The sequence below is a fragment of the Hippocampus guttulatus genome, chromosome 6 (genome assembly GCF_054856545.1).
Source record: "Hippocampus guttulatus isolate MCC_2025c chromosome 6, RoL_Hgut_1.0, whole genome shotgun sequence".
In the NCBI taxonomy this organism is placed as follows: Eukaryota; Metazoa; Chordata; class Actinopteri; order Syngnathiformes; family Syngnathidae; genus Hippocampus; species Hippocampus guttulatus.
The window spans coordinates 18,846,534-18,872,500 of NC_141266.1; the positions used below are offsets into that span (position 1 = coordinate 18,846,534).

General features: G+C 40.3%; 2 protein-coding genes across 5 annotated transcripts in view; both read left to right on the plus strand.

Annotated features, from left to right (window-relative positions):
- The window catches only part of satb1b (SATB homeobox 1b), an 84,726-nt gene extending 72,678 nt beyond the window's left edge, over positions 1-12,048 (plus strand). For all 4 annotated transcript variants that reach the window (XM_086113755.1, XM_086113753.1, XM_086113757.1 and 1 more), the window contains 2 exons: positions 7,567-7,782; positions 9,180-12,048. In XM_086113755.1, coding sequence (XP_085969881.1) covers positions 7,567-7,782; positions 9,180-9,755 — 792 coding nt within the window. In that variant the 3' untranslated portion in view covers positions 9,756-12,048. The remainder of the gene's footprint in view (positions 1-7,566; positions 7,783-9,179) is intronic.
- On the plus strand, positions 1,391-5,110 carry LOC147203929 (uncharacterized). The gene is made up of 8 exons (XM_086113398.1): positions 1,391-1,465; positions 1,845-1,922; positions 2,302-2,379; positions 2,755-2,832; positions 3,207-3,284; positions 3,663-3,740; positions 4,119-4,196; positions 5,102-5,110. Exons 2-8 carry the CDS (start codon positions 1,866-1,868, stop codon positions 5,108-5,110), a joined length of 456 nt encoding a protein of 151 aa, XP_085969524.1. The 5' UTR covers positions 1,391-1,465; positions 1,845-1,865.
- Positions 12,049-25,967: the final 13,919 nt, after the last annotated feature.

Here is a 25,967-nt window from a genome sequence, read left to right on the forward strand (position 1 = left end):
CGTAATGTTGTTATGTTGCAGACACCAAGTGACAGGTACCTGACTGAACCCTCTGGAGACCAAGAATGGAATGAGAGATCCACTTCATCCTTACAACAGGTTACTACTTCTTATCATGATATACTAGGTTTGAGTTTTCAGCTTTCTTTGACAAACACAGCAGAAGTTATAAATCAGAAACATGGACTCTCCATGATTTCAGTCGTCATGTCCTCATATTTCTTTAGACCTGAAAAACCTGAGTGTGTTTCAGGTGACATGACTTTTGTCTTAACCTAACTCTGGAGAGGTTGTGTCTGAATGTCCCCATATTGCTGTTCCACAGAGCTGAACAGTGTTAACTTTCTACAGTGTGGTATATTAATCCCAAACTCTCCTGTGAGCAATGTTCAATGAGAAATAATGTTTATTCATTTCTTAACTGGTCAGAATGAAGAATGCTGAATATTTTGACACCGTAATGTTGTTATGTTGCAGATACCAAGTGACGGGATCCTGACTGAACCTTCTGGACACCAAGAAGGGAGTGAGAGATCCACTTCATCCTTACAACAGGTTACTACGTTTTATCATTATATACCAGTTTTGAGTTTACAGCTTTCTTTGACAAACGCAGGAGAAGTTATAAATCAGAAACATGGACTCTCCATGATTTCAGTCGTCATGTCCTCATATTTCTTTAGACCTGAAAAACCTCAGTGTGTTTCAGGTGACATGACTTTTGTCTTAACCTAACTCTGGAGAGCCTGTGTTCGAATGTCCCCATATTGCTGTTCCACAGAACTGAACAGTGTTAACTTTCTACAGTGTGGTATATTAATCCCAAACTCTCCTGTGAGCTATGTTCAATGAGAAATAATGTTTATTCATTTCTTAATTGGTCAGAATGAAGAATGCTGAATATTTTGACACCGTAATGTTGTTATGTTGCAGATACCAAGTGACGGGATCCTGACTGAACCTTCTGGAGACCAAGAAGGGAGTGAGAGATCCGCTTCATCCTTACAACAGGTTACTACGTCTTATCATTATATACCAGTTTTGAGTTTACAGCTTTCTTTGACAAACGCAGGAGAAGTTATAAATCAGAAATGTGGTCTCTCCATGATTTCAGTCGTCATGTCCTCATATTTCTTTAGACCTGAAAAACCTGAGTGTGTTTCAGGTGACATGACTTGTCTTAACCTAACTCTGGAGAGGTTGTGTCTGAATGTCCCCATATTGCTGTTCCACAGAGCTGAACAGTGTTAACTTTCTATAGTGTGGTACATTGATCCCAAACTCTCCTGTGAGCAATGTTCAATGAGAAATAATGTTTATTCATTTCTTAACTGGTCAGAATGAAGAATGCTGAATATTTTGACACCGTAATGTTGTTATGTTGCAGATACCAAGTGACGGGATCCTGACTGAACCTTCTGGAGACCAAGAAGGAAGTGAGAGATCCACTTCATCCTTACAACAGGTTACTACGTTTTATCATTATATACCAGTTTTGAGTTTACAGCTTTTTTTGATAAACGCAGGAGAAGTTATAAATCAGAAACGTGGACTCTCCATGATTTCAGTCGTCATGTCCTCATATTTCTTTAGACCTGAAAAACCTGAGTGTGTTTCAGGTGACATGACTTTTGTCTTAATCTAACTCTGGAGAGCCTGTGTTCGAATGTCCCCATATTGCTGTTCCACAGAACTGAACAGTGTTAACTTTCTATAGTGTGGTATATTAATCCCAAACCCTCCTGTGAGCGATGTTCAATGAAAAACAATGTTTATTCATTTATTAACTAATCAGGATGAATAAATTAGAATATTTCTGACACTGCACTGTTGCTATGTTGCAGACACCAGGTGTTCGGATCCCGATGAAACCTTCTGAAGATCAAGAAAGGATTGGGAGATCCACTTCATCCTTACAACAGGTCATTGCATTTTATCATTATATACCAGTTTTGAGTTTACAGCTTTCTTTGACAAACAAAGGAGAAGTTATAAATCAGAAACATGGACTCTCCATGATTTCAGTCGTCATGTCCTCACATTTCTTTAGACCTGAAAAACCTCAGTGTGTTTCGGGTGACATGACTTTTGTCTGGACCTAACTCTGGAGAACCTGTGTTCAAATGTCCCCATATTGCTGTTCCACAGAGCTGAACAGTGTTAGTTTTCTATAGTGTGGTATATTAATCCCAAACCCTCCTGTGAGCGATGTTCAATGAAAAACAATGTTTATTAATTTATTAACTAATTAGGATGAATAAATTTGAATATTTCTGACACTGCAATGTTGCTTTGTTGCAGACACCAGGTGTTCGGATCCTGATGAAACCTTCTGAAGATCAAGAAAAGAGTGGAAGATTCACTTCATCCTTACAACAGGTCATTGCATTTTATCAGTGTATACCAGTTTTGAGTTTACAGCTTTCTTTGACAAACACAGGAGAAGTTATAAATCAGAAACATGGACTCTCCATGATTTCAGTCGTCATGTCCTCATATTTCTTTAGACCTGAAAAACCTGAGTGTGTTTCAGGTGACATGACTTTTGTCTTAACCTAACTCTGGAGAGCCTGTTTTAGAATGTCCCCATATTGCTGTTCCACGGAACTGAACAGTGTTAAGTTTCTATAGTGTGGTATATTAATCCCAAACTCTCCTGTGAGCAATGTTCAATGAGAAATAATGTTTATTCATTTCTTAACTGGTCAGAATGAAGAATGCTGAATATTTTGACACCGTAATGTTATGTTGCAGACGCCAAGTGACAGGTACCTGACTGAACCCTCTGGAGACCAAGAATGGAATGAGAGATCCACTTCTTCCTTACAACAGGTTACTACTTCTTATCATGATATACTAGGTTTGAGTTTTCAGCTTTCTTTGACAAACACAGGAGAAGTTATAATCAGAAACATGGACTCGCCATGATTTCAGTCGTCATGTCCTCATATTTCTTTAGACCTGAAAAACCTGAGTGTGTTTCAGGTGACATGACTTTTGTCTTAACCTAACTCTGGAGAGCCTGTTTTAGAATGCCCCCATATTGCTGTTCCGCGGAACTGAACAGTGTTAACTTTCTATAGTGTGGTATATTAATCCCAAACTCTCCTGTGAGCAATGTTCAATGAGAAATAATGTTTATTCATTTCTTAACTGGTCAGAATGAAGAATGCTGAATATTTTGACACCGTAATGTTATGTTGCAGACGCCAAGTGACAGGTACCTGACTGAACCCTCTGGAGACCAAGAATGGAATGAGAGATCCACTTCTTCCTTACAACAGGTTACTACTTCTTATCATGATATACTAGGTTTGAGTTTTCAGCTTTCTTTGACAAACACAGGAGAAGTTATAAATCAGAAACATGGACTCGCCATGATTTCAGTCGTCATGTCCTCATATTTCTTTAGACCTGAAAAACCTGAGTGTGTTTCAGGTGACATGACTTTTGTCTTAACCTAACTCTGAAGAGCCTGTGTTTGAATGTCCCCATATTGCTGTTCCACAGAACTGAACAGTGTTAACTTTCTACAGTGTGGTATATTAATCCCAAACTCTCCTGTGAGCTATGTTCAATGAGAGATAATGTTTATTCATTTCTTAACTGGTCAGAATGAAGAATGCTGAATATTTTGACACCGTAATGTTGTTATGTTGCAGACACCAAGTGACAGGTACCTGACTGAACCCTCTGGAGACAAAGAATGGAATGAGAGATCCACTTCATCCTTACAACAGGTTACTACTTCTTATCATGATATACTAGGTTTGAGTTTTCAGCTTTCTTTGACAAACACAGCAGAAGTTATAAATCAGAAACATGGACTCTCCATGATTTCAGTCGTCATGTCCTCATATTTCTTTAGACCTGAAAAACCTGAGTGTGTTTCAGGTGACATGACTTTTGTCTTAACCTAACTCTGGAGAGGTTGTGTCTGAATGTCCCCATATTGCTGTTCCACAGAGCTGAACAGTGTTAACTTTCTACAGTGTGGTATATTAATCCCAAACTCTCCTGTGAGCTATGTTCAATGAGAAATAATGTTTATTCATTTCTTAATTGGTCAGAATGAAGAATGCTGAATATTTTGACACCGTAATGTTGTTATGTTGCAGATACCAAGTGACGGGATCCTGACTGAACCTTCTGGAGACCAAGAAGGGAGTGAGAGATCCGCTTCATCCTTACAACAGGTTACTACGTCTTATCATTATATACCAGTTTTGAGTTTACAGCTTTCTTTGACAAACGCAGGAGAAGTTATAAATCAGAAACGTGGCCTCTCCATGATTTCAGTCGTCATGTCCTCATATTTCTTTAGACCTGAAAAACCTGAGTGTGTTTCAGGTGACATGACTTTTGTCTTAACCTAACTCTGGAGAGGTTGTGTCTGAATGTCCCCGTATTGCTGTTCCACAGAGCTGAACAGTGTTAACTTTCTATAGTGTGGTACATTAATCCCAAACTCTCCTGTGAGCAATGTTCAATGAGAAATAATGTTTATTCATTTCTTAACTGGTCAGAATGAAGAATGCTGAATATTTTGACACCGTAATGTTGTTATGTTGCAGATACCAAGTGACGGGATCCTGACTGAACCTTCTGGACACCAAGAAGGGAGTGAGAGATCCACTTCATCCTTACAACAGGTTACTACGTTTTATCATTATATACGAGTTTTGAGTTTACAGCTTTCTTTGACAAACGCAGGAGAAGTTATAAATCAGAAACATGGCCTCTCCATGATTTCAGTCGTCATGTCCTCATATTTCTTTAGACCTGAAAAACCTGAGTGTGTTTCAGGTGACATGACTTTTGTCTTAACCTAACTCTGGAGAGCCTGTGTTCGAATGTCCCCATATTGCTGTTCCACAGAACTGAACGGTGTTAACTTTCTACAGTGTGGTATATTAATCCCAAAACCTCCTGTGAGCGATGTTCAATGAGAAATAATGTTTATTCATTTATTAACTGGTCAGAACGAAGAATGCTGAATATTTTGATGTTGTTTAAATATCATTTTTAAAACATCTAACATTCTGTGTTTACCCTGAAACAAAAGCATTTTGTCCTGTCTGTTTTTTTTTAACCCAACCAGATGAAGTAACCACGAGCGATGACGATTTGAGCAAAGAAACCAATGCTGACCGTAATCAAGAAAAAGCGATTCTCACTTACACAGAAAATGGTAATGTCCTCAAGTTATGACATAAAACAGAGTAAATTGGTGCCTGATAATCTCAGTCTTTATGCACAACTATGTATGAATTAGAAACAATTTACTACAGTATTTGAAAATGGTGTTGAAAGATGCAAAATGTGCAGGTTGAAAACACATTAGGCCTCGACAGCCGAAAGAAAATTGAGAAATTAGGAGACGATTTGGCACATATAAGAAAGCAATGGTGAAAAGCCACATTCAACTATTTTTGTATAATTTTTCAAAGGCTCAAGCTCTGACACTTCTGGGAACCCAAGCCATGCATATGCGCCATCTACATCGGACAACATGGAAGGCACTTCTGCTTCAACCACCTTTGACAACACTGACGACAGTTTTGTCGCAACCCTGGAAAACATTTCTGCTCCAACCCAGTTAGAGAACGTGGACGACACTTCCTTCTCAATCACACGGGACAACAAAAACACCAGTTAAAGTTAAACAAAAATGGCAAAAATTAACATATCTTAATTGAAGTTGAAGTACTTTTGATGAACAAAAAGTCAAAGTGCTCCAATGACAAGCAAGGTTAAAGAGCATTTTTTTCAAAATTCTCATTATTTCCTGGAATATCTTATTTTGCATTTTTAACATTTGCAATGCCATTTTTAATAAATAATGCCTTCTTTTACAGGTGGGAATAAGAGACGTACGTGGACAGATGATGAAGTGAAGGCTGTTGAGAGACATATGTTTGATTTCATAACAAGCCATAACGTTCCAGGTAAAACGAGCTGTGAGTCCTGTCTCCACGCAGAGCTAGTAGCTCTGAAAGACAGAGACTGGGTGTCCATCAAAAACTACATCCACAACAGGATAACTGCATTAAAAAGGGAAATGAATAGATAGTCCATTGAAATGCGAGCACGCCTGGGTACATTTCAGTTCAAGTTAACTATAGCAATAGCAATGGTGCATTTAGGGTGGGATGGTCAATTACGGATTTCATATTTGTTGTTGAATACTGTATTTCACATTTATTGTTTCATGAGCTTCAAGAGCAAATTGGAAAATCCTTGGAGATGTACGAACATGTAAGGTATACTGTATATCAGGCATGTCCCGATCTGGGCCGGGAGGGCAACTGTCATGCCTGTTTTCCAGCTCTCGCGGCTGCATCACACCTGATTCAGATGATCAGTTCAACAGTCAGCTCTGATGCAGCATTAGAACATCCTGGGAGAGCTGGAAAACAAAAAGACAGCGGCCCTCGAGGACCGACTTTGGACACCCCTGCTGTATATAAACGTACGTACAATATACAAACTTCTCACAAAAGATAGGCTTATTAGGTTTGAGGTGATATTTCAGAAAAACCCTAAAACATTTGAATTCATCCTATTTCAAGAATTTCAATACTTTTTGAAAAGTTGCTTTTGTCTAACAGGTAGCTAAAGAAGAAGTTGCTACACACATGGCACAATATATGGCCACATTTATTAAAAATTCTTCATCACAGTATTCACATTTTGACATAATCTTCTTCAGTTCAAACAACCCTCATCTATTGCACTGCCTTGTGTCATGGAGAGGAGGTGGCATGTTTTCTGTGTTCATAATTTCATATTTGTCAGCAATTAAAAAATAAGAAAGTGGACTGACCACATATTTAACTGTCTCTTCTTCTTCACAGCTTAGTTTTACTGTCTTGTATTATTACCATGAATATCAACGACTGTTTGGCACATTCGCCTCATAGTTCAGCAATTGATAGTTTGAATCTGGGCTTCCTTCCTTTGTAGAGTTCTCCCCGTGCCCGAGCATGACAATTGGACACATGTGCCTAACATATACTGTTGGTATGTAACAGGAGTCAATCTAAAAATTACACACTTTACTCTTAGCTGGTCTTCATAAGTCATATATACTTGAAAATGATGTGTATCTAGGGGGCTCAAAATTCACAAAAACATGAAATGGCAGTGTGTTTGAGGTGACTGTCTCCATAATACACAAAAACCAGTCAATGTCCTCATATGTAGTAGTTTTGTCATAAATCAAAAAAAAATTACGTCCTAGCCAAAATCTGAATAGATGGGTGTCTTCCTGATTTTTTTTCATGGTTACCATATTTTTTTGGAGCCTGTAGGACCACGGGAAAGGCATGTACCCATATGTCGGGTGAACAAACGGACGTCCTGAAAATGCACCAAAACACGTATGTGTGTGTGTGTGTGTGTGTGTGTGTGAATATAATATGATCTTTCCATCGAACGTATCGTACTACACGTTAGATTTTGGAACTGTACGAGTACCATGGGTATTATTTATATTTTAACAGCAGGGTAATGACACGAGGCGTTTGTACTTGTGAGGTTTTTAAAAATTTTCTTGAATTGCAGGGTTGGCTGTGCGAGCTTCTGCGCTGGAAGGAGGATCCATCTCCAGAGAACCGGACGCTGTGGGAGAACTTGTCCATGATCCGCCGCTTCCTCAGCCTCTCTCAGGCCGAGCGCGACGTCATCTACGAGCAGGAGAGCAGCGCCGGACAGCAACATCACAACAACGCCGCCGACAGGCCGTCGCACTTCTCGCACGTCTCGGCAGACCAGCTGCAGGTGAGCTACGTCACGTTCAACTATTAGCCAGAACAATAACCATTGAGGGCAATGTTTCAGTTGGCTGAGTGGAAATAATCATGACAATAATAAGAGTAAATGAAGGTATTTTTTTAACAGTTGTTTATTCCTTCAAAAAATTGTGATGGAGAAAACAAAAAAAAATTCTCTTGAAAACAAATTGATTAAATTTGAAACTTAAGAAAATGTTTTCTTGCAAAATACATTTTCCTTTCTTTATTCTGTAAAAATACAGCTTTTTATTTTTATTTTTTTTACCCAAAACGTACCACTTGATTCTGATGGGGGGGGCCTCGTTAAATTTGCACATACCTGCAAACAAAGGAACCAAAACAATTTAAATCCCTCAAAAATGTGCAGAATTGTTTTTCATGAATTTTGGATGATTTGCTCCGCGTGTGCGTGAGGTTCCATGGTGTGCGCACGCTCGTCAAGTGGAGTCGTGCAAACACGCTCTTGTGGACCATCTCCTCATGTCCAGCATGTGAATTAGCCATTCAAATCAAAGCGTGAGTGTTTGGACAGGTCAACAGGCAACTCTGCTTGCCCACTCACACACTCCCACACACGGAGACATTTTATCTCGTCGTTTGTTTACGCTAAGGAAAAAAAAGGCAAACAGTCTCAAACAACCAGTTGCAGGAAAAATTACAGTGTGTCACACACACCAAAAAATAATTTCCTTTTGTGTGTTTAAAAAAAAAAAGGGCGGGCAAAAGTTGTTCTAGATTCCTAAAAACAAGGGAAAAAACATCCCCCCCAAAACACTTGAATTGGGCTTGATCAAATAGATCTTTATTTGTCAAGTCTTGAAAAAATACTACCTAATATAAATGAATCCTCCAAAAAAATCAAACCTCTGCTTAATAATGATGACATTTCACCGTGGGGGAAAAAATACTCTCTAAAAAGTAACAAAGAGCAAATCAAAACATGAAATTTTTGAAAAATACAACCAATTTTGCTGAAAGAAATACAACTTTATTTAAAAGAAAAATTACATCTTTTCCTTGAATTTTTTTTTCCTAAATCCTGATTTAAACCAAATAAATATTGCTTAGCATTTAGCGTTTTTTTTCTTATATTTTGGGGGGTGCGGGGGAATACAACTTTCTTTCTATTGTAAAAAAAAAAAAACCTGAATGTAATCTAGGGGTCAAACACTCCTTTTTCTCTTCAAATAATGTTTTTCTTGAAATAAATGATATTTAAAAAAAAATTAAAAAGAGAACTATTCTTGGGGGAAAAAAATGCAACTTCTCTCAAAATAACTTTTCTTGGACCATCTTTACATTTTTGAGGAATTTTTTGTCGCTCTCGATTTTGCCGTGTCTAACAACCCCCCCCCCCGTCGCCCGTGTCGTTGGCCTCCTCAGCACCAACCGGCCCTGTCCCAACAACACCCGTCCCAACAGCCCCCCTCGGGCCCTCGCCTGCCCCCGCGCCAGCCTTCCACCGCCTCCCCGGCCGAGACGGAGGACGACGTGGTGCGCAGCCTGGTCAAGTCGCGCTCGGGCGGCGGCGGCAAGATCTCCCTGGAGGCCTTGGGCATTCTGCAGAGCTTCATCCAGGACGTGGGCCCGTACCCGGACGAGGAGGCCGTCCACACGCTGTCCGCCCAACTGGACCTCCCCAAACTCACCGTCATCAAGTTCTTCCAGAACCAGCGCTTCTACGTCAGCCACTCGGCCAAAGGGCCCAAGGAGACGCCCCCCGCCAACGGTGGCAACGGCGGCGCCAGGAGCGGCAGCTGTTGCAGCAGCAGCGGCGGCGGCAGCCCCGCCGCCGCCGCCGCCTTGGACGAGGAGCCCTCGGAGACCGGTGAGGGAGGCGACGCCCACAAGGAGACGGATGAGAGCACGCAGACCAACGCCAACGCCTTCGTGGTCAAGACTGAGGAACAGGCGGGGCGAGGCGCAGGAGGTCCCGTCGTGGAGCAAGCGAATGACTAAAAGGAACAAAAGACTGGCCTGGACTTTCAATTTTTGGATTTTGTAAAAGTATTGTATCATTATGATGATGGCGAGTCTGATACACTGTAAAGACTTTTCTGGCATTGTTTCGTAACCTGCACAAACACAAAACAAGTGGAAAATCGGTAGCACTGTTAGCCTAGGACCGTAATTGCCTAAGTCGTTTTTGAAAGTTTTCAGAAAATAAGAGGGGGGGGGGGGTGGTGGGGGTGAAATCAGATTTACAAATGATCACAACCCGGATGACCGACAATCTACACAGACAAAATTTTAAAATAGTAAATGTAAACATTTTATACCAGTTAAAAATGACTTGGGCAACTATGCCATTAGGTCAAAGTTTTGCTTACTGCACTCACACTTTCAGGACGTGTCCACACGTACTTTTAAAAGGTATCACTTTACATATACATTTTACATTTATTCTTGGGTAATATGCAAAATATGAACCTTTCGGGGGAAAAAAAAGTCACATTTCTCAAGGTAGTGTTATTGTAAGATCGTCGACTCCATTATGGCTATTGAAAGAATACAATTTGGTTTTTGCTGAAGATAATTTTTCTCACAAATTGACTTTCTCATATGACTACGACACTTTCTCCCAAAAATCTCGATTCTTTTAGGATTAAAGTACGTTTTCTAAAAATTGAAAATACGATAACATTTTTAAAGGCCTTTTGGGGGACACCAAATAAAATATTTTGGGGGAAAAAAAGTATTTTAAAAGTATTCATGTATTGGCCACAGCATTGTCTGGAAAAACCTTTCTTCACAGTCACTTCTTATAAGACTTTTTTTTAATGTAACTTTTTAGTTTGTTCTTAAAATTAAATCTGATTAGTCTAATATGAGTTACTTTTCCTTGATTATTATTTTCATAACTAAAACACCCATCTTTTTTATAATAATAATAATAATGATGTTTTTGGGTGGTTCACAAAATCTGAAGACAGACTTTTGGAAAACATTCACCCTGGCCATTTCTTTAAAGTTGCCCCCCCCCCACCCCCACCAATGCATTTTTAAAAAATAATTTTGAGGGCAAAGAGGAAAAGGGGGAAAAAAATTCCAATCAAATGTGAACATAAGCGCATACGTGTGGACACGTCGTCGCGCTCACTTTTCTTTCCTTGTGTCTTGAAATGTCAGATTCTGTTGGGCAAGAACAATTGACGCCAGTTTGAGTCATTTCTTATTACAAGGATGACTTTTGTGGTTTTGTGCGTGCAGTTTTTTTTTTAATAAACAAAAATCAAGGACCAAGTTGTTTGACAACTTAAAAAACACCAGGTGTCATATATTGTTATTGTTAATCTTAATATGATGATCAACAGGCCGTCACTTCTGTTTTTTTTGTTTGTTTTTTTGAGGATGGAACAGAATCTAAGGAAAATTTTCTCTCTACTGTCTGTGCATAAATAAATAGATGTGAAATATATGATCAACCTATGCCAACAATGCCTTGTACCACATGGTTCCTTTTGCCAATGGAACACACAATGAGAAATGTGAATGACGCCATCGTTCTTATTTATTTGCAGTGTTGATGATGTAAGAGATTTATTTTTTTTGCATTTCTCCCCCCTCGTCTTTTTTCTATTTATACACAAACGGACGGACAACAACAAAAAGTGTCTTAAACGTTTTCCAGAGGAGAAATGTGCTTTAAAGGTGGCCTATAATCACAGAAAAAAAGAGGAAAAAAAAAGGCAGGGCGAGCGGCACTGATTTCATGTTGTATGCAATTTTTACAAGGATCATGCAAATAAGCTGAAGCGTGTAGAGAGGGAAAAAAATACTTTATGCAATCTGTGTGGAAATCATTTGTGTCTTCCTTTTTTTTTTGCTTTTCACGAGCTCCATGCGGACAGTTTTTCTTTGATTGCGACTGACTGTTTTCGAAGCGGTTCCTCCTCCGTGCAGATGCGCTTCTTGCTCTTCTCGGAAACGATGGCCAATGGACTTTTTGATGTTTTGTCAAAGTGTACATAGCGCACACGTATACACGCACCGATGTAAATAGAGTGCAAATGCGCAGAGCGGAGAAAAGTCTGTGGTGCCTCTCTTTCAATCAGCTTCTTCTGCATCTTCTTGTGCCACGTGTGTGTCGGGCACCTGGGAAGCACCGGCTGGACAGTCCCAGCTGCTTAGTTGCCGCTGCCGTGCGTGCGTACCAGTCAGGGTCGGTCTGTACCGGCTTTCTATTGATGTTCTGCTGGTTGTTTTTTTTTTTTTTTTCATTAATAAACAAAAAGCCAGAGTAAAAGATTGACAGCTTTTGTGCTTGTTGCATTTTGCTTGAAAATTGATCATTTATCCTCCCCAGCCCAAAAAAAAAAATTCTGAGCGATTTTTGAAAAAGACAACTTATCTTGAAAGAATGTTGGAAAAACACAGTAACGTTTTTCTGGCGAAACAAAGAAGTGCAAAAGGGTTATTTATAGTTTTTACAGTTCTTGGAAAAAAAATTCTCAGGAAATGTTTGAAAAAAATAGTGTACAACCTTTTTTTCTTGATAAATACAACTTTAAAAAACCTCAAAGAAATGCAACTGTGATATTAAAATATTGGATAGAGCGTATGTGTAAGGATGTGTGTGTGTGTGTGTGTGTATTTTTACAAAAGAAATAACATGAAGAGGATTTAACCCATTTGAGTAGGTTTCAGGCGGCCCGGTGGGCCAGTGGTTAGTGCGTCGACCTCACAGTGGAGAGTTCGTGGGTTCGGCCTTCTTGTGTTTGCATGTTCTCCCCGTACCTGGGTGGGTTTTCTCCGGGTATTCCGTTTTCCTCCCACATTCCAAAAATATGCATGGCAGGCTGATTGAACACTTGAATATTGTCCCTAGGTGTGAGTGTGAGCACGGATGGTTTTTCGTCTCTGTGATTGGCTGGCAACCAGTTCAGGGTGTCCCCCGCCTACTGCCCGAAGACAGCTGGGATAGGCTCTAGCACGCACCGCGACCCTTGTGAGGATAAAGCCGATCGGAAGATGGATGGATGGATAATAGGTTTCAAACAAGGCGGAACCTTTGTTTGAGGGTAAAATTCCCGATATACTAATCACGCTGATGCACACGACAGTGCTTGTCTAACCTTGTGAATAGCGGCTACCAAAACAGGATTTGGGTAAATCCGCGTTATGAGGATTAATGGGAAGCAGATTTCATTTCAACTACCTGATGGAAGGCTTAATTAAAAATGGGAGGGACCAGATCATAGACGTCCGATGATGATTGACATACTCTATATGGACATCGTGTTCCCTTACCCGGATGTGGGTCACCGAGGGCCCTTCTCTGGAAGTAGGCCTGGCGGTGGGGCTCAATGGCAAGCGCCTGGTGGACTGCACCTGGACAGCGTCCAAAGAGGCGTGGGCTCACGACCTGTGCACGGGGTCAAGAAGGTCGGGTGCAGAGAGAACTGGGCGGCGGCCTTGGCGCTCCGATCCCCGGTGACAGAAACTGGCATTAAATATTAAATTATATATATATATATATACAGTATATATACATTAAATATATACAGTATATATATATACAGTATATATATATACTGTATATATATATGGGAAAAAAACAATGGCATGATATTTGCATGACTTGACTTGAAAAATACATAAAATTGAAAACATTTTTGGGGACTTTTTACCCCGTGCAAAAGAGCTCAACTTTTATCAAATTTATTCTTTTAGGAACGTAGCTAACTCGTGCAAAAAGTGCTCCAAAGAGTGTCGTCTTGCTTTTTGTTGTTGTTGTTGTTGTTGTTTTTTTTTTGCAGGCCTGAATGATCTTGCCATGGCGGCGACGGCAGCGCTCGGGAGCCATCTGCGCGTCTCAAATCTTCCCCGATGCCCAAGCAAACACGTCTGATCCCTGGCAAAACAGACATAATGAGCACGAGCACCTCGGCGCCACTCAACTTGTTTGTCAGCGTCGTCACCTCTCTTGATTCGTATTGACAGATATTTATTGATATTTGTTTGTCAGCGGGACAGGGAGTGAGTTGTTTGCAAATTGAAAATGGGAGAGCATTGAGGGCCAAAAGGGAGACGGATGAATGGTGTGTTCTTCTTCCATCTTAACTGTGTTTCGTGAGGACCAATTGTCTAATTGAAAGATGCATCTGGGGTGGGGGGATCACCCCCCCCCCCAGAAAAAAGTATTTTATGAAAGAGACAACTTTTGTTTTGTAAGACTAGTTTTTTTTCTAGAAAAAGAAATATTCACAATTATACAAAAAAAAACTTGATTGTGAAATAACTTTCTTGAAAAAATGCAACTTTATTCACAGATAATCTCAACACATTATCCTATTTTTACAAAACCTGCTCAAATTAAGATTCATTCCTTCATCCTCAACAAAAAAAATGACTCTCAAAATATCCCCCCCCAAAAAAGAATCTGATAATATTCAAAATGTAAAGAATATTTAATTTAAAAGAATACTCAAAGAATTGTTAGTCCCTTGTAATACTTTGACTAATCATAAATTAATACATTTATTTTTCTTAATTTTTTAAATGAATGACCAAATAAAAGGCAGCCATTTCCCCAAAATACAAAATGTTTATTTTCTTCTCAGTCAATATGACCCCACCCTCCCCAAGAAAAATAATTCTGAAAGAAAATTTTCATAATACGACAAGGCTTTCTTCAAAAAGAAAAACTGCAAAAACATAACGTTATTCTTGAAAAAGTATGAGTTTACTAAAATTTTCAACTTTTTCCAGGAAAAATACAAATTTTTATCGAAAAAAATACCACCCCCCAAAAAATAATTCTTGTAATTATACAAGTAAAAAAAAAAAGAGAAAATATATTCCGATTTGTTTTTCCTCCAAAGAAAAAAACAACAAAAAAAAGTTTCCCCCAAAACATTCTCATAAAACAATAGAAAGAATAAAACATTTAAAAAAATAAATTTAAATGTCATTTTTGTGCCCGTTGATGACAACTTGCCCATGTAGCTTGTAGTTATGGGAACAAAACAACAAAACATTCCCATTCAGCATCATTTGTGAAGATGGCGCGAACACCTTGTTACCTTTTCAACCTGAGCGCATAATTGACATCTGAATGAGACAAGTGTACCTATTAGCGCTTGCGATGACAATAATGGCATTGTTTTCAGCGAACAAAGTCATTGTCACCCTAAAACAGGTTTCACCTTCAAATAATGTGATTTCCTTTTCCAGCATGTCATGCTAATTTGCTGCAGGAATGACGCATCAATCAACAGTGTCCACATTCAGAAACATTTCAATAGGCAGATTACATTCCACACACACACACACACACACACACACACACACACACACACACACACACACACACACACCAAAAAAATATATCTAAAAAACTCAGTGACCCTGGCTGACAGCCTGGCGAATTTATGCAGCATGTGACGCCTGTTCAAATTGGAATGAATGAATGAATGAATGAATGAATGAAAGAAAAAAATAAATAAATAAAAATTCGGTAACATTTCATAGAATCATGAGGACATCTAATTTAATTTCTCCAAAAGGACATGCTACCATTTATTAGGTTAGCATGGTGAGGAGTTAAAGGGGTAAAAACAAAATTTAATTAAAAACAAAGAAAGACCCACCCGGTCAGCAAAATTGGTCTGGCCCAGCTCTGGGGCGTACACTCGGCCCACATACCTCAATGAATGACGGTCCTGCAGTGGCCCACGTCTGGCATCCATGATGTGGGCCGCATTCGGCCCAGATCTGAGCACGCATTGTAAAAACATATCTGGCCCTACTCCGGCCCGGCGCTGGGCCAGAACAGGTTCCTGATATCAGCCTGAATTCAACCTCAACGAAGCCACATCTTTCATGAGCCATATTTGACCCACATTAAATAAAAAGTCTCAAAAACGACTGTTATAAAAATATGCTTATTGTCATAATTTGTGAACCTCACATATAACTCCACATACACTGGAAAAATGCACTTTTCTTTATTTAACAGTGAACACAAAGTCCAAATTTAGATGCAGCTTACTCTTGAACGGTATTTTTCTGTTCATGAAATTGTTGCGCTCTCCATGTCCTCTTTTCTTCTCATGCTCTCCTCCTGTCACCATCCCGATCAGGAGCCAGATGTAGCCATCTTTTGATTGTGACATCAATTTCCTGGTCTGAGGCCCAAGATGTTAGGCTGTTTGGTCTCACAGCGGCTGTAAGAACTGTAGGAAAACAAGAATGGACAGTGTGTTAGGAAAACAAACATTTGTACATGTCATGAACAATGAATAGTCAGTAAAAATAACCCCTGAAATTTCTTATAATAATAATAATAATACATTTCATTTATAAGCGTCTTTCAAGACACTCTAAGACACTTTACAACCAAAACTAAACTAGGTGTGACGCTGTGAGGCGGAATATTTGCCACCAAAAACTAAACGTGAATAACTTTTAAATAGTTTATGCTGAATTTGAATTACGTGAATTGAAGGTCAGTGGAAATCGAGTGCATTGAAGTGAACGATGAGCCGTTTTTAGCCCAAAAAAAACGACCATGTATAGTAAGGCGTTTTTCGACCCAAAAAAAACGACCATTATTAGTAAGGTGTTTTTAGCCGAAAAAAACTACCATGTACAGTAAGGCGTTTTGAAACGGAAAAAAAGACTACGTATAGTAAGGTGTTTTTAGCCGGAAAAAACGACCACGTACTGTATAGTAAGGCACTTTTAGCCGAAAAATATGACCATGTATAGAAAGCCGTTTTTAGACGAAAAAGAAGACCGTGTATAGAAAAGCATTTTTAGCCGAAAAGAACGACCATGTGTCGTAAGGCGTTTTTAGCCGAAAACCCCCCCACCACGTATAGTAAGGTGTTTTCAGCCGAAAAAAACGACCATGAACAGTAAGGTGTTTTAACAAAAAAAAACCCGACCATGTATATACAGTAAGGCGTGTTAACCCGAAAAAAACGACCATGTATATATAGTAAGGCGTTTTAACCCGAAAAAAATGACCATGTATATATAGTAAGGCGTGTTAACCCGAAAATAACGACCATGTATAGCAAGGCATTTTAACTCGGAAAAAAACGACCATGTATAGGAAGGCGTTTTTAGCCGGAAAAAACGACCATGTATAGTAAGGAGTTTTTATCCGAAAAAAAACGACCATGTATAGTAAGGCGTTTTAACTAAAAAAAAAACGACCATGTATAGTAAGGCGTTTTCAGCCGAAAAAGACGACCATGTATATAGTAAGGCGTTTTAACCTCCCGAAAAAAACGACATAGTATACTCGTTTTTTCGGGTTAAAAAGCCTTACTACACATTATACTTTTTTTCGGCTAAAAACGCCTTACTATACATGGTCGTTTTTTTCGTCTAAAAACGCTTAACTATACACGGTCCTTTTTTTCGGCTAAAAACGCCTTACTATTCATGGTCGGGGTTTTTTTCGGCTAAAAACGCCTTCCTATACATGGTCATTTTTTTCGGCTAAAACGCCTTACTGTACATGGTCGTTTTTTCGGGTTAAAAAGCCTTACTATACATGGTCCTTTTTTTCGGCTAAAAATGCCTTACTTTTTATAGTCCTTTTTTTCGGCTAAAAACGCCTTACTATATACAGTAGATGGTCGTTTTTTTTCGTCTAAAAACGCCTTACTATAGATGGTCGTTTTTTTCGGCTTAAAACGCCTTACTATAGATGGTCGTTTTTTTCGGCTTAAAACACCCTCCTATACATGGTTGTTTTTTTTTCGGGTTAAAATGCCTTCCGATACATGGTCGTTTTTTTTCGGCTAAAAACGCCTTACTACACATGGTCGTTTTTTTCGAGTTAAAATGTCTTACTAAACATGGTCGCTTTTTTCCGGCTAAAAACGCCTTACTATACATGGTCGTTTTTTTCGGCTAAAAACGCCTTACTATACATGGTCATTTTTTTCGGCTAAAAACGTCTTACGATACATGGTCGGTTTTTTCGGCTAAAAACGCCTTACTAAACATGGTCCTTTTTTTCGAGTTAAAATGTCTTACTAAACATGGTCGCTTTTTTCCGGCTAAAAACGCCTTACTATACATGGTCGTTTTTTCCGGAAATGGTCCACGGAAGCTGAAGATGCTCTGCGGGACTGCTTCGACACGACCAGGTGGGAACTCTTCAGCGAGGTTCACGGGGAGGACATTGATGCACTCACTGACACCATCACAGACTACATAAACTTCTGTGAGGAGAACACCGTACCCACCAGAACTGTGCGGTGTTTTTCCAACAGCAAACCATGGATTAATCCCGACATAAAGGCCCTCCTGAAGGAGAAGAAGAGAGCTTTTATGTCGAGAGACAGAGAGGAGCTGAAGGCCGTGCAGATTCGGCTGAGAAGAAAGATCAGGGAGGGGAAGAAGATATACAGGATGAAATTGGAGGACCAGTTGCAGGCCAACAATGTCACTGGTGTCTGGAGGGGCCTGAAAACCATCTCAGGCCATGACAGCCCAAAGACATTGACTGAGAAGGACAAGAACTGGGCAGATGGACTGAACCGTTTTTTCAACCGTTTCGACCAGTCGTCTGTCCCTTCCCCCAACCACCAACTGCAACCACTCTCACTGAGGACTTCTTCTCCTCCCCCTCCTCTTTCGACCAGCTCTCATCAACCCAGTCTGTCACCTGGTTCCTGCCTGTCCGTCACAACAGAGCAGGTGAGGAACCAACTGAGGAAGATGAATGTGAGGAAGGCAGCAGGTCCAGACAAGATCAGTTCCCGGCTCCTCAGGACCTGCTCTGACCAGCTGTGTGACATTGTCCAGCACATGTTCAACCTGAGCCTGAAGCTGGGCAGAACTCCACAGCTGTGGAAAACTTCGTGCCTGGTCCCAGTGCCCAAGACCCCCCACCCTAAGGAGCTGAACAGCTACAGACCGGTGGCGCTGACGTCTCACCTGATGAAGACGCTGGAGAGACTCGTCCTCGCCCACCTTCGACCGCTGGTGAGCCCGGCACTGGACCCGCTGCAGTTTGGCATCGGCGTGGAAGACGCCATTATCTACCTCCTCCACTCAGTGCTGTCACACTTGGAGAAGGCTGGGAGCACTGTGAGAATCATGTTCTTTGATTTCTCCAGTGCCTTCAACACCATCCAGCCCAACTTGCTGGGAGGAAAACTGCAGAACGCCGGAGTGGACCACCATCTCACAGCATGGATCACGGACTACCTCACAAATCGGCCGCAGTACGTGAGGTTGCAGAGCTGTGAGTCGGACAGGCTTCTCTGCAGCACTGGAGCGCCGCAGGGGACTGTTCTGGCTCCATTCCTGTTCATCCTCTACACCTCGGACTTCAGACACGCCACTCCAACCTGCCACCTTCAGAAGTTCTCCGATGACTCTGCGATTGTTGGCCTCATTACAGAGGGGGACGATCGGGAGTACAGTGGAATGACGAAGGACTTTGTGGACTGGTGCCAGCAGAATCTCCTCCAGATCAACCCTAGGAAAACTAAGGAGTTGGTTGTGGATTTCTGCAGGAAACAGTCCTCACCGGCACCGATGAACATCCAGGGTATGGACATAGAGAGGGTGACCTCCTACAAGTACCTAGGTGTTCTTCTGAACAACAAACTGGACTGGTCTACGAACACGGACACCCTGATTAGGAAAGGACAGAGCCGACTCTTCCTACTCAGGAAACTGAGGTCTTTTGGGGTTCAGGGGTCGCTCCTTAAGACTTTCTATAACTCGGTGGTGGCCTCGGCCATCCATTATGGCATTGTCTGCTGGTCAGGCAGCATCTCAGCCCGGGACAGAAAGAGACTGGAGCGACTGGTCAGGAAGGCCAGTTCTGTCCTGGGTTGCTCCCTTGACACTCTGGAGGAGGTGGGCAACAGAAGGATGCTAACTAAGCTAAAAGCTATGATGGACAGTCCCTCCCACCCTCTCCAGCCCGCCCTGACAGCACTTGGTAGCTCCTTCAGCCAGAGACTGTTACACCCGCGCTGCAAGAAGGAGAGATACAGACGCTCGTTCCTACCAACTGCTGTCAGGCTGCTGAATAAAAAATAGCAACAATAATATTTAATAATTGAATGGTGTGGAAAACAACTGTAAATAGCACTGCGATTTATCCATTTTGTATTTATATTGCACTTAATTGGACGGTGTTTGTTTGTTTTTTCTTCTTCTTTCTGCCTACATTCTTGCTGCTGGAGGCTGTAAATTTCCCCAGTGTGGGACTAATAAAGGATATCTTATCTTATCTTATCTTTAAAAACACCTTACTATACATGGTCGTTTTTTTCGTCTAAAAACGCCTTACTATACATGGTCGTTTTTTTCGGCTAAAAACACCTTACTATACATGGTCGTTTTTTTCGAGTTAAAATGCCTTACTCAACATGGTCGTTTTTTTTCGGCTAAAAACACCTTACTGTACATGGTCATTTTTTTTCGTCTAAAAACGCTTTACTATACATGGTCCTTTTTTTCGGCTAAAAACGCCTTACTATACATGGTCATTTTTTTCGGCTAAAAACGTCTTACGATACATGGTCGGTTTTTTCGGCTCACTGGTGTCAAACTCATTTCACAAGGTGGGCCACATACGGCCTCGGTAGATGTCAAGTGGGCCGGACCATTAAAATGATACCATACTTTGCTATAAACAACCAAAACAATATGTCTTTCCTTTGTTTTGGTATAAAGAAGCACAAGAACATTTGGAAAATGTTGAAATTTAATGAACGTATCTTTTACAAAACATTTCATGAAGCACCTTTCATTTTCCTTCAACAAATGTGCAATTTACTTTTATCATTCACATACGTGCATTGCAACTGATCCCATTGATTGTACATACTTTAACAAGTAATTTGTATTGAAAAATATAGTAATGCACTTTATAATTAAACAAGATCTATAAAGAAAGGAAGTTTTAAAACATTTACACGTGCATAAAATCTAAATGTAATCCCTGCCTACACCTTACAAACTAAGGAGAGTGCTATTAAATGTGTAAATGTGAGAGTGCTATTGATAGCGTCTGCTGTCATGGGTCTGTCTCAGTGCACACACACACACACACACACACACCTCGCGTGTGTGTGTGTGTGTGTGTGTGATGAATGGAATTCCGCATCGGTGTGCAATTGTAAAATAAGGCTGTGTGTTGAAAAAATAAATCTGAAAATGCATTTAAGGGTGGCTCAATACTGGCTGGCCATATACGGGCCGGAGTTGTAAAGTGATTTCTGGCCCAAATACTTCACTCCACAACTGGCCCTCATCTGGTTTGCCAGAGTCAAGCCAGTGCCTCCTTTGCCACTCCTGGGCCGTGTTCGGCCCACATGCATAATGCAGTGCCGACTCAGGGCCAGCTGTGCCAGCTTCATGCCGAATCCGGGCCAGATGCCTTTGCTGACTGGGCAGCTAACCTTGTAGAGTTGCTATCTTTTACTTTTCGTTTTGACGCCTGAGTAGCACTTCATGGCCAACCAAAAGTCAGTTGACCATCCAGGTGCTCATCTCATATTTGCTTTTTTTGCTTTTCAGAAAAAGGCAGAAGCTTTTGAAAATGAAATTGTATTTTTGGTTTTTGAGAATAAAAAGTCTTACTATTGTCATAATAAAATGCTAATTCTTTTAAATATTTTGATTATTATTTTCTAATTAGAAGCATGACCTTATAAGAACTCTTTTTAAAATAAAAAAATGTAAATACTTTAGATTTAAAAAAATAAATATATTAAATAAATATATAAAATAAATATAATATATATATATATATATATATATATATATTTATACATAGAATATATATCTTTATTTATTAATTTTATGACAGGTCCATTGAATAACCTTATCAACAAATTGTATTAGATATGTTTAAGAGTACAAGGTGTGTTACTTGTGTACACTGCTGTAATGTAACTATGTTTAAGAGCACATTAAAAAAAAAAAAAGAAATCGGCAAATATCGTCCATTTCGCCGATGTTTGAAGGGCTCTAATTGGTCGATTTAATCAACCTAGTAATATTCCTCAAAAATAAAGTTGTATTCACTTGCTTTTTTTGTAAAAAAAAGTGGAAACCTTTCGAGAATGAAGTTGTATTTTTTTTGGGTACCGTCAAAGCGAACAAGTGGAAGGATTGAGGCTGAGCTAAATAGCGTTGGTGGGTGATTATCGTGAGTTTTTTCCGCTTGGTTTCTTTGGGGTCTGTGAGATGAAGATGTCTATCGTGAGATGATGGAAGCGGGAAGACTTCCTGTTGGATTGACGGCGCCGTCCCGGTAGTCGGCCAGGAGGGGACCTGCAGACATCGTGCTGACCTGCTCGCGCTTATTGTATTATTTGATTTGATTGTATTCATCTGGAGATAAAGCATCAGTGAGCACATCTGCTGCAGATTCTGGTGGACCTGCACTCTATCACGGCTTAACATGAAACTTGATTTCTACACAGGTTGACCTCTGCCAAGGCCAAATGAGCCTCGATTGAAAGTTGATTATTTAAATAAATAAATCATGATGCACAAAAACAAACAATTCTTTCTGTACCAAGGTTCAGGGAAATCATTTTTGTTTAAAAAAAGAAAATCCAGGAAAATATGACTGCGAGTTTTTGTCTTGAAAAATTCACCTTAAATAAATACTACTCAGGGTATTACTTTTTCATAAGATAGATAGATAGATATAGATAGATAGACAGACAGACAGACAGACACCTAGCTAGCTGTATAGCTAGCTAGATAGACAGACAGACAGACGGCTAGCTAGCTAGCCAGATAGATAGCTAGATAAATGTGTATTTCAATTTGTGTAGGCTTTTCAACACAGGCGGTGAATTTACAAGAGAGTTGTACCTCAAACATTGAACACCCTAAGTGTTGCACAAGTCAGAGTGAGGCTAATTTTTTTTGTAAAACCAACTAAATTATATTCATGTGTGCTCAGATGAAGATGTTTGCTACACTACGAAAGAAAGTGGCACATGTCTGCCTTGTCGGCATTAATCTGCTTATCTTGATAGATTTTCCCAGCAAGATGGCCACCGCTTGGCGGTCAACAGCTGCTGCTGTCGTCTTAATTTGATTTTAAGTGTTCTGTTAGCGTAGCATTTGACGGTATTGCATTGTATGAAACAGAAATGCATTCCTTATGTAATAAAAATAGTGCACAGAATTAAACACTTCTTGCATCATAATTTCATGCTTAAATCTAAATGGACATTGTGCTGCTCCTTCTGATGTGCACACTTTGGCCACTAGTGGGCAGTATAATACTTACCAGTGGCCTGCAGTCAGGTCCTTCAAGGCCTTTACTGCTGGCCCACAATTTACCATTGGGGAGGGGGGGGGGGGGGTCCCAAATAAGTTAGAACCTGCAAGTTTACAGTTGTAGGCAATCTCTAAAAAAAACAACTTAACTCTTAAAAAATTGCTCTCATCAACCAACCAAAGGAAAGAGAAATGCCTATGTCATCCAGGGCCAGCGGCTGAAGCCCGAGGGCAGCCATCTTAGGTTGCCGCTGTAACTGGCAAACCCTGTTCAGCTGTCATTGAGAACACTGCAATGAGTGTGTGTTTGACAATTGCATCGCTGTACGGAAGAATCAAATTGATCATTCAGAGTATATTATCTCAGTACGGTGAATCATGACTTACAGGGGTTAGGGGGATTTTGTCCCTGATACATTTTATTGTTCATGGTTCTGACAACATGACGCAGATGAATATTTGAGTTATCGGTACAATCGTATGCCACTGTGTTTTCGCTGTTGAGACCAAAAATAATAATAATAACATGAAAACGCAGCAGATCAATCAATATATTCAAATTAGGCGTCCTTAGCTTGTGGCAATGCAAGATGGCTGCTGGTGGCTTCACTATTTGTTACTACTTCGAGTAAGTGGCATTGTTAGTCCAGTTGGATGGAAGTCTGTGCCTTCGGCACTGTGAGGATGAATTTAAAATGTGATTGGCTCAAGAGTCCTATTGCGGATTTAGTTGAAGTTACATGTGTCAACACTACTGATTCCAAAGGGCCTGAGCAGATTAGGTTAGCATGGCAACAACATTGGGTGAAAAAAAAAACAACAACAACAATCTAACCATTGGAAGCAGTACAGCAAAGAGAGAACTTCATGAAGACAAATGACTGTCGGGACTAAATTTATTTAAATTGCTGGAACAAATATTACAATTTAGATATTAAATGTATTCTCCGAACTCAGCAGGTCAGCTGGTGTGGCATTTAGCATCCGTTTTTTTGGATGATCCTGACCTGACTTGTCCCATCTGTCCTCCATTTGAGCATTCTGCTCAATCCAAGTCAATAAAAGTCACCCAACAGGCGTGAGTCGGGCTATTAATAAAAGTCTCAAGCGACACATGACTAACAGCTCGCCGCTGGTGTCCTCTTGAGCGTCCTCTCGTTGCTCGTTGAACCCCGAGCTCCTCTTCCTGCTCGTCCGCTCCCAAGTAATAATGCACCGACGCCACTCGTGCATTGACCAAAACAGACTCGACAAGCCTCAGTGGGTTGTGGGTGCCACTCGTACGCCCAATGATTTTCATCGATGACAAAAAACAAAATACAAGCACTGAGGCCTCGGGACAGGAAAACTACTGGAGTGCCACTCACTGTCAGTTGTGCTCTTGATTTTTTACTTGATGCATACTTTGATTTATTGTACTCCTACTTGTACTTTTACTTGTTACAAAAAATGCTCCCAAATGATTGGACATATTTTTATGACCCCCCCCCCCAAAGAATTCAATCACAGAAGAGTTTTTCCCTGAAGAAAACGTGTACAGTGAAACTTCTCTACAACGAAACCTACATGGGCGAAACTACCCCCTAGTGTGAAAAGATTTTCATGCATGAAAGCCATTCCCACTTTTCTGCTCCCCCCTACAACGACAAGTCCCCCTGTTCCGTTTATACGAAATCTTTTTCTCTGCTCTTGCCTCGCAACGAGATTCACTACAAGGAAAACAAGCCTTTCGCAAAAGTCTAATGCAACAGCGACCTCTACTGCTTCATTCGGAAACGGCAACAGCAATCACCACATTGGTTTACACATGCGCAGTAGTACAGGAAGTATTTGTTTCAGACGCCGCACGAATGTTGCATTGCTAAAATGGCGACCAAACGGACCTTTGCAGACCAAGGAGTTAAGAAAAGAAAAGCTTTAACACTTGAAGATAGGATGATGGTAATAAAAATGAAAGATGGAGGAAGCAAAATAAAAGACATGCGAGAAATTGATGTAAATGCTGATCGTAAATTTCGCAATTTCTTTGCCTTTTTTTCTTTCTACGCTGGCTATATGAAGTGTCAAATAAGTGTATGCTCATAACCTATTGGAATAAAAATAAAATGTACACATATATGTTTTTTGTGTGTGTGTTTGTGTTTATGTCTGAGATCAAATTTGCTACAGTGAAAAGTCCCCTTTATGAAAAATGTCTTGCTGCAAACATGATTTCATTGTAGAGGAGTTTCACTGTATTTAAAAAAAAAGACGATTTTGACCTATAAAAACAACACTTCCAAAAAAAAAAAAAGCGAAAACGTTGGAAAACGTCTGTTGGAATTAGATGCTTTCTTTCTGTTTTAGGCCCCCTTTTTTTGAAAAACACGAAAGTCTTTTCCACACAAATGTTTGAAATCCCTCTCAGCCTCCATCTTTGATTTTCAATCAGGTTTAAATATTGCGCTGAACCTCTGCAATATTTGAACCTTATGAACAAACTTGGGCAGGATTTAGCCAACACATGCTCGCACCTGGGAGTTGGCGAGATGCTGAGCCAGGGGAAGTTGCGGCATGGCGGTCGGATCCCGGGATCACGACAACGTGGTGACAGATGGCTTATAGCGGAAAATAAATTTCCACATACGGGGGGGGGGGACTGCGTGTTTTCAAAGCACATCAAGGACAAAAGTTGCAGGAGGGATCGTGTGGTTACCAAATATGCATATGGAGTTAAAATCTGGAAGTGTTCCAAGTGGTACACGTTTTTTGGGCCAAACGCGGTCATTTAAGTTGGAAAAACTTGAAAATATCAATGACTGATATTTATGGCAGCAATGTTGGTTGGCGCAACAAAGCAGGCAAGTTGTTTGTACTTCAATCTTTCAGTTGGGGTTCAACAAAAGTGACAACGATTCTGTTCAACTCTTATTTCTTTGTTGTGAAATGCTGGAAAGCCAA

Coding starts and splice junctions, on each gene's coding strand:
- LOC147203929 (XM_086113398.1), top strand. CDS start 1,866: ATGAAACCTTCTGAAGATCAAGAAAGGATTGGGAGATCCACTTCATCC. Junction 1,923..2,301: donor CCACTTCATCCTTACAACAG/GTCATTGCATTT, acceptor GCTTTGTTGCAG/ACACCAGGTGTTCGGATCCT. Junction 3,285..3,662: donor CCACTTCTTCCTTACAACAG/GTTACTACTTCT, acceptor GTTATGTTGCAG/ACACCAAGTGACAGGTACCT.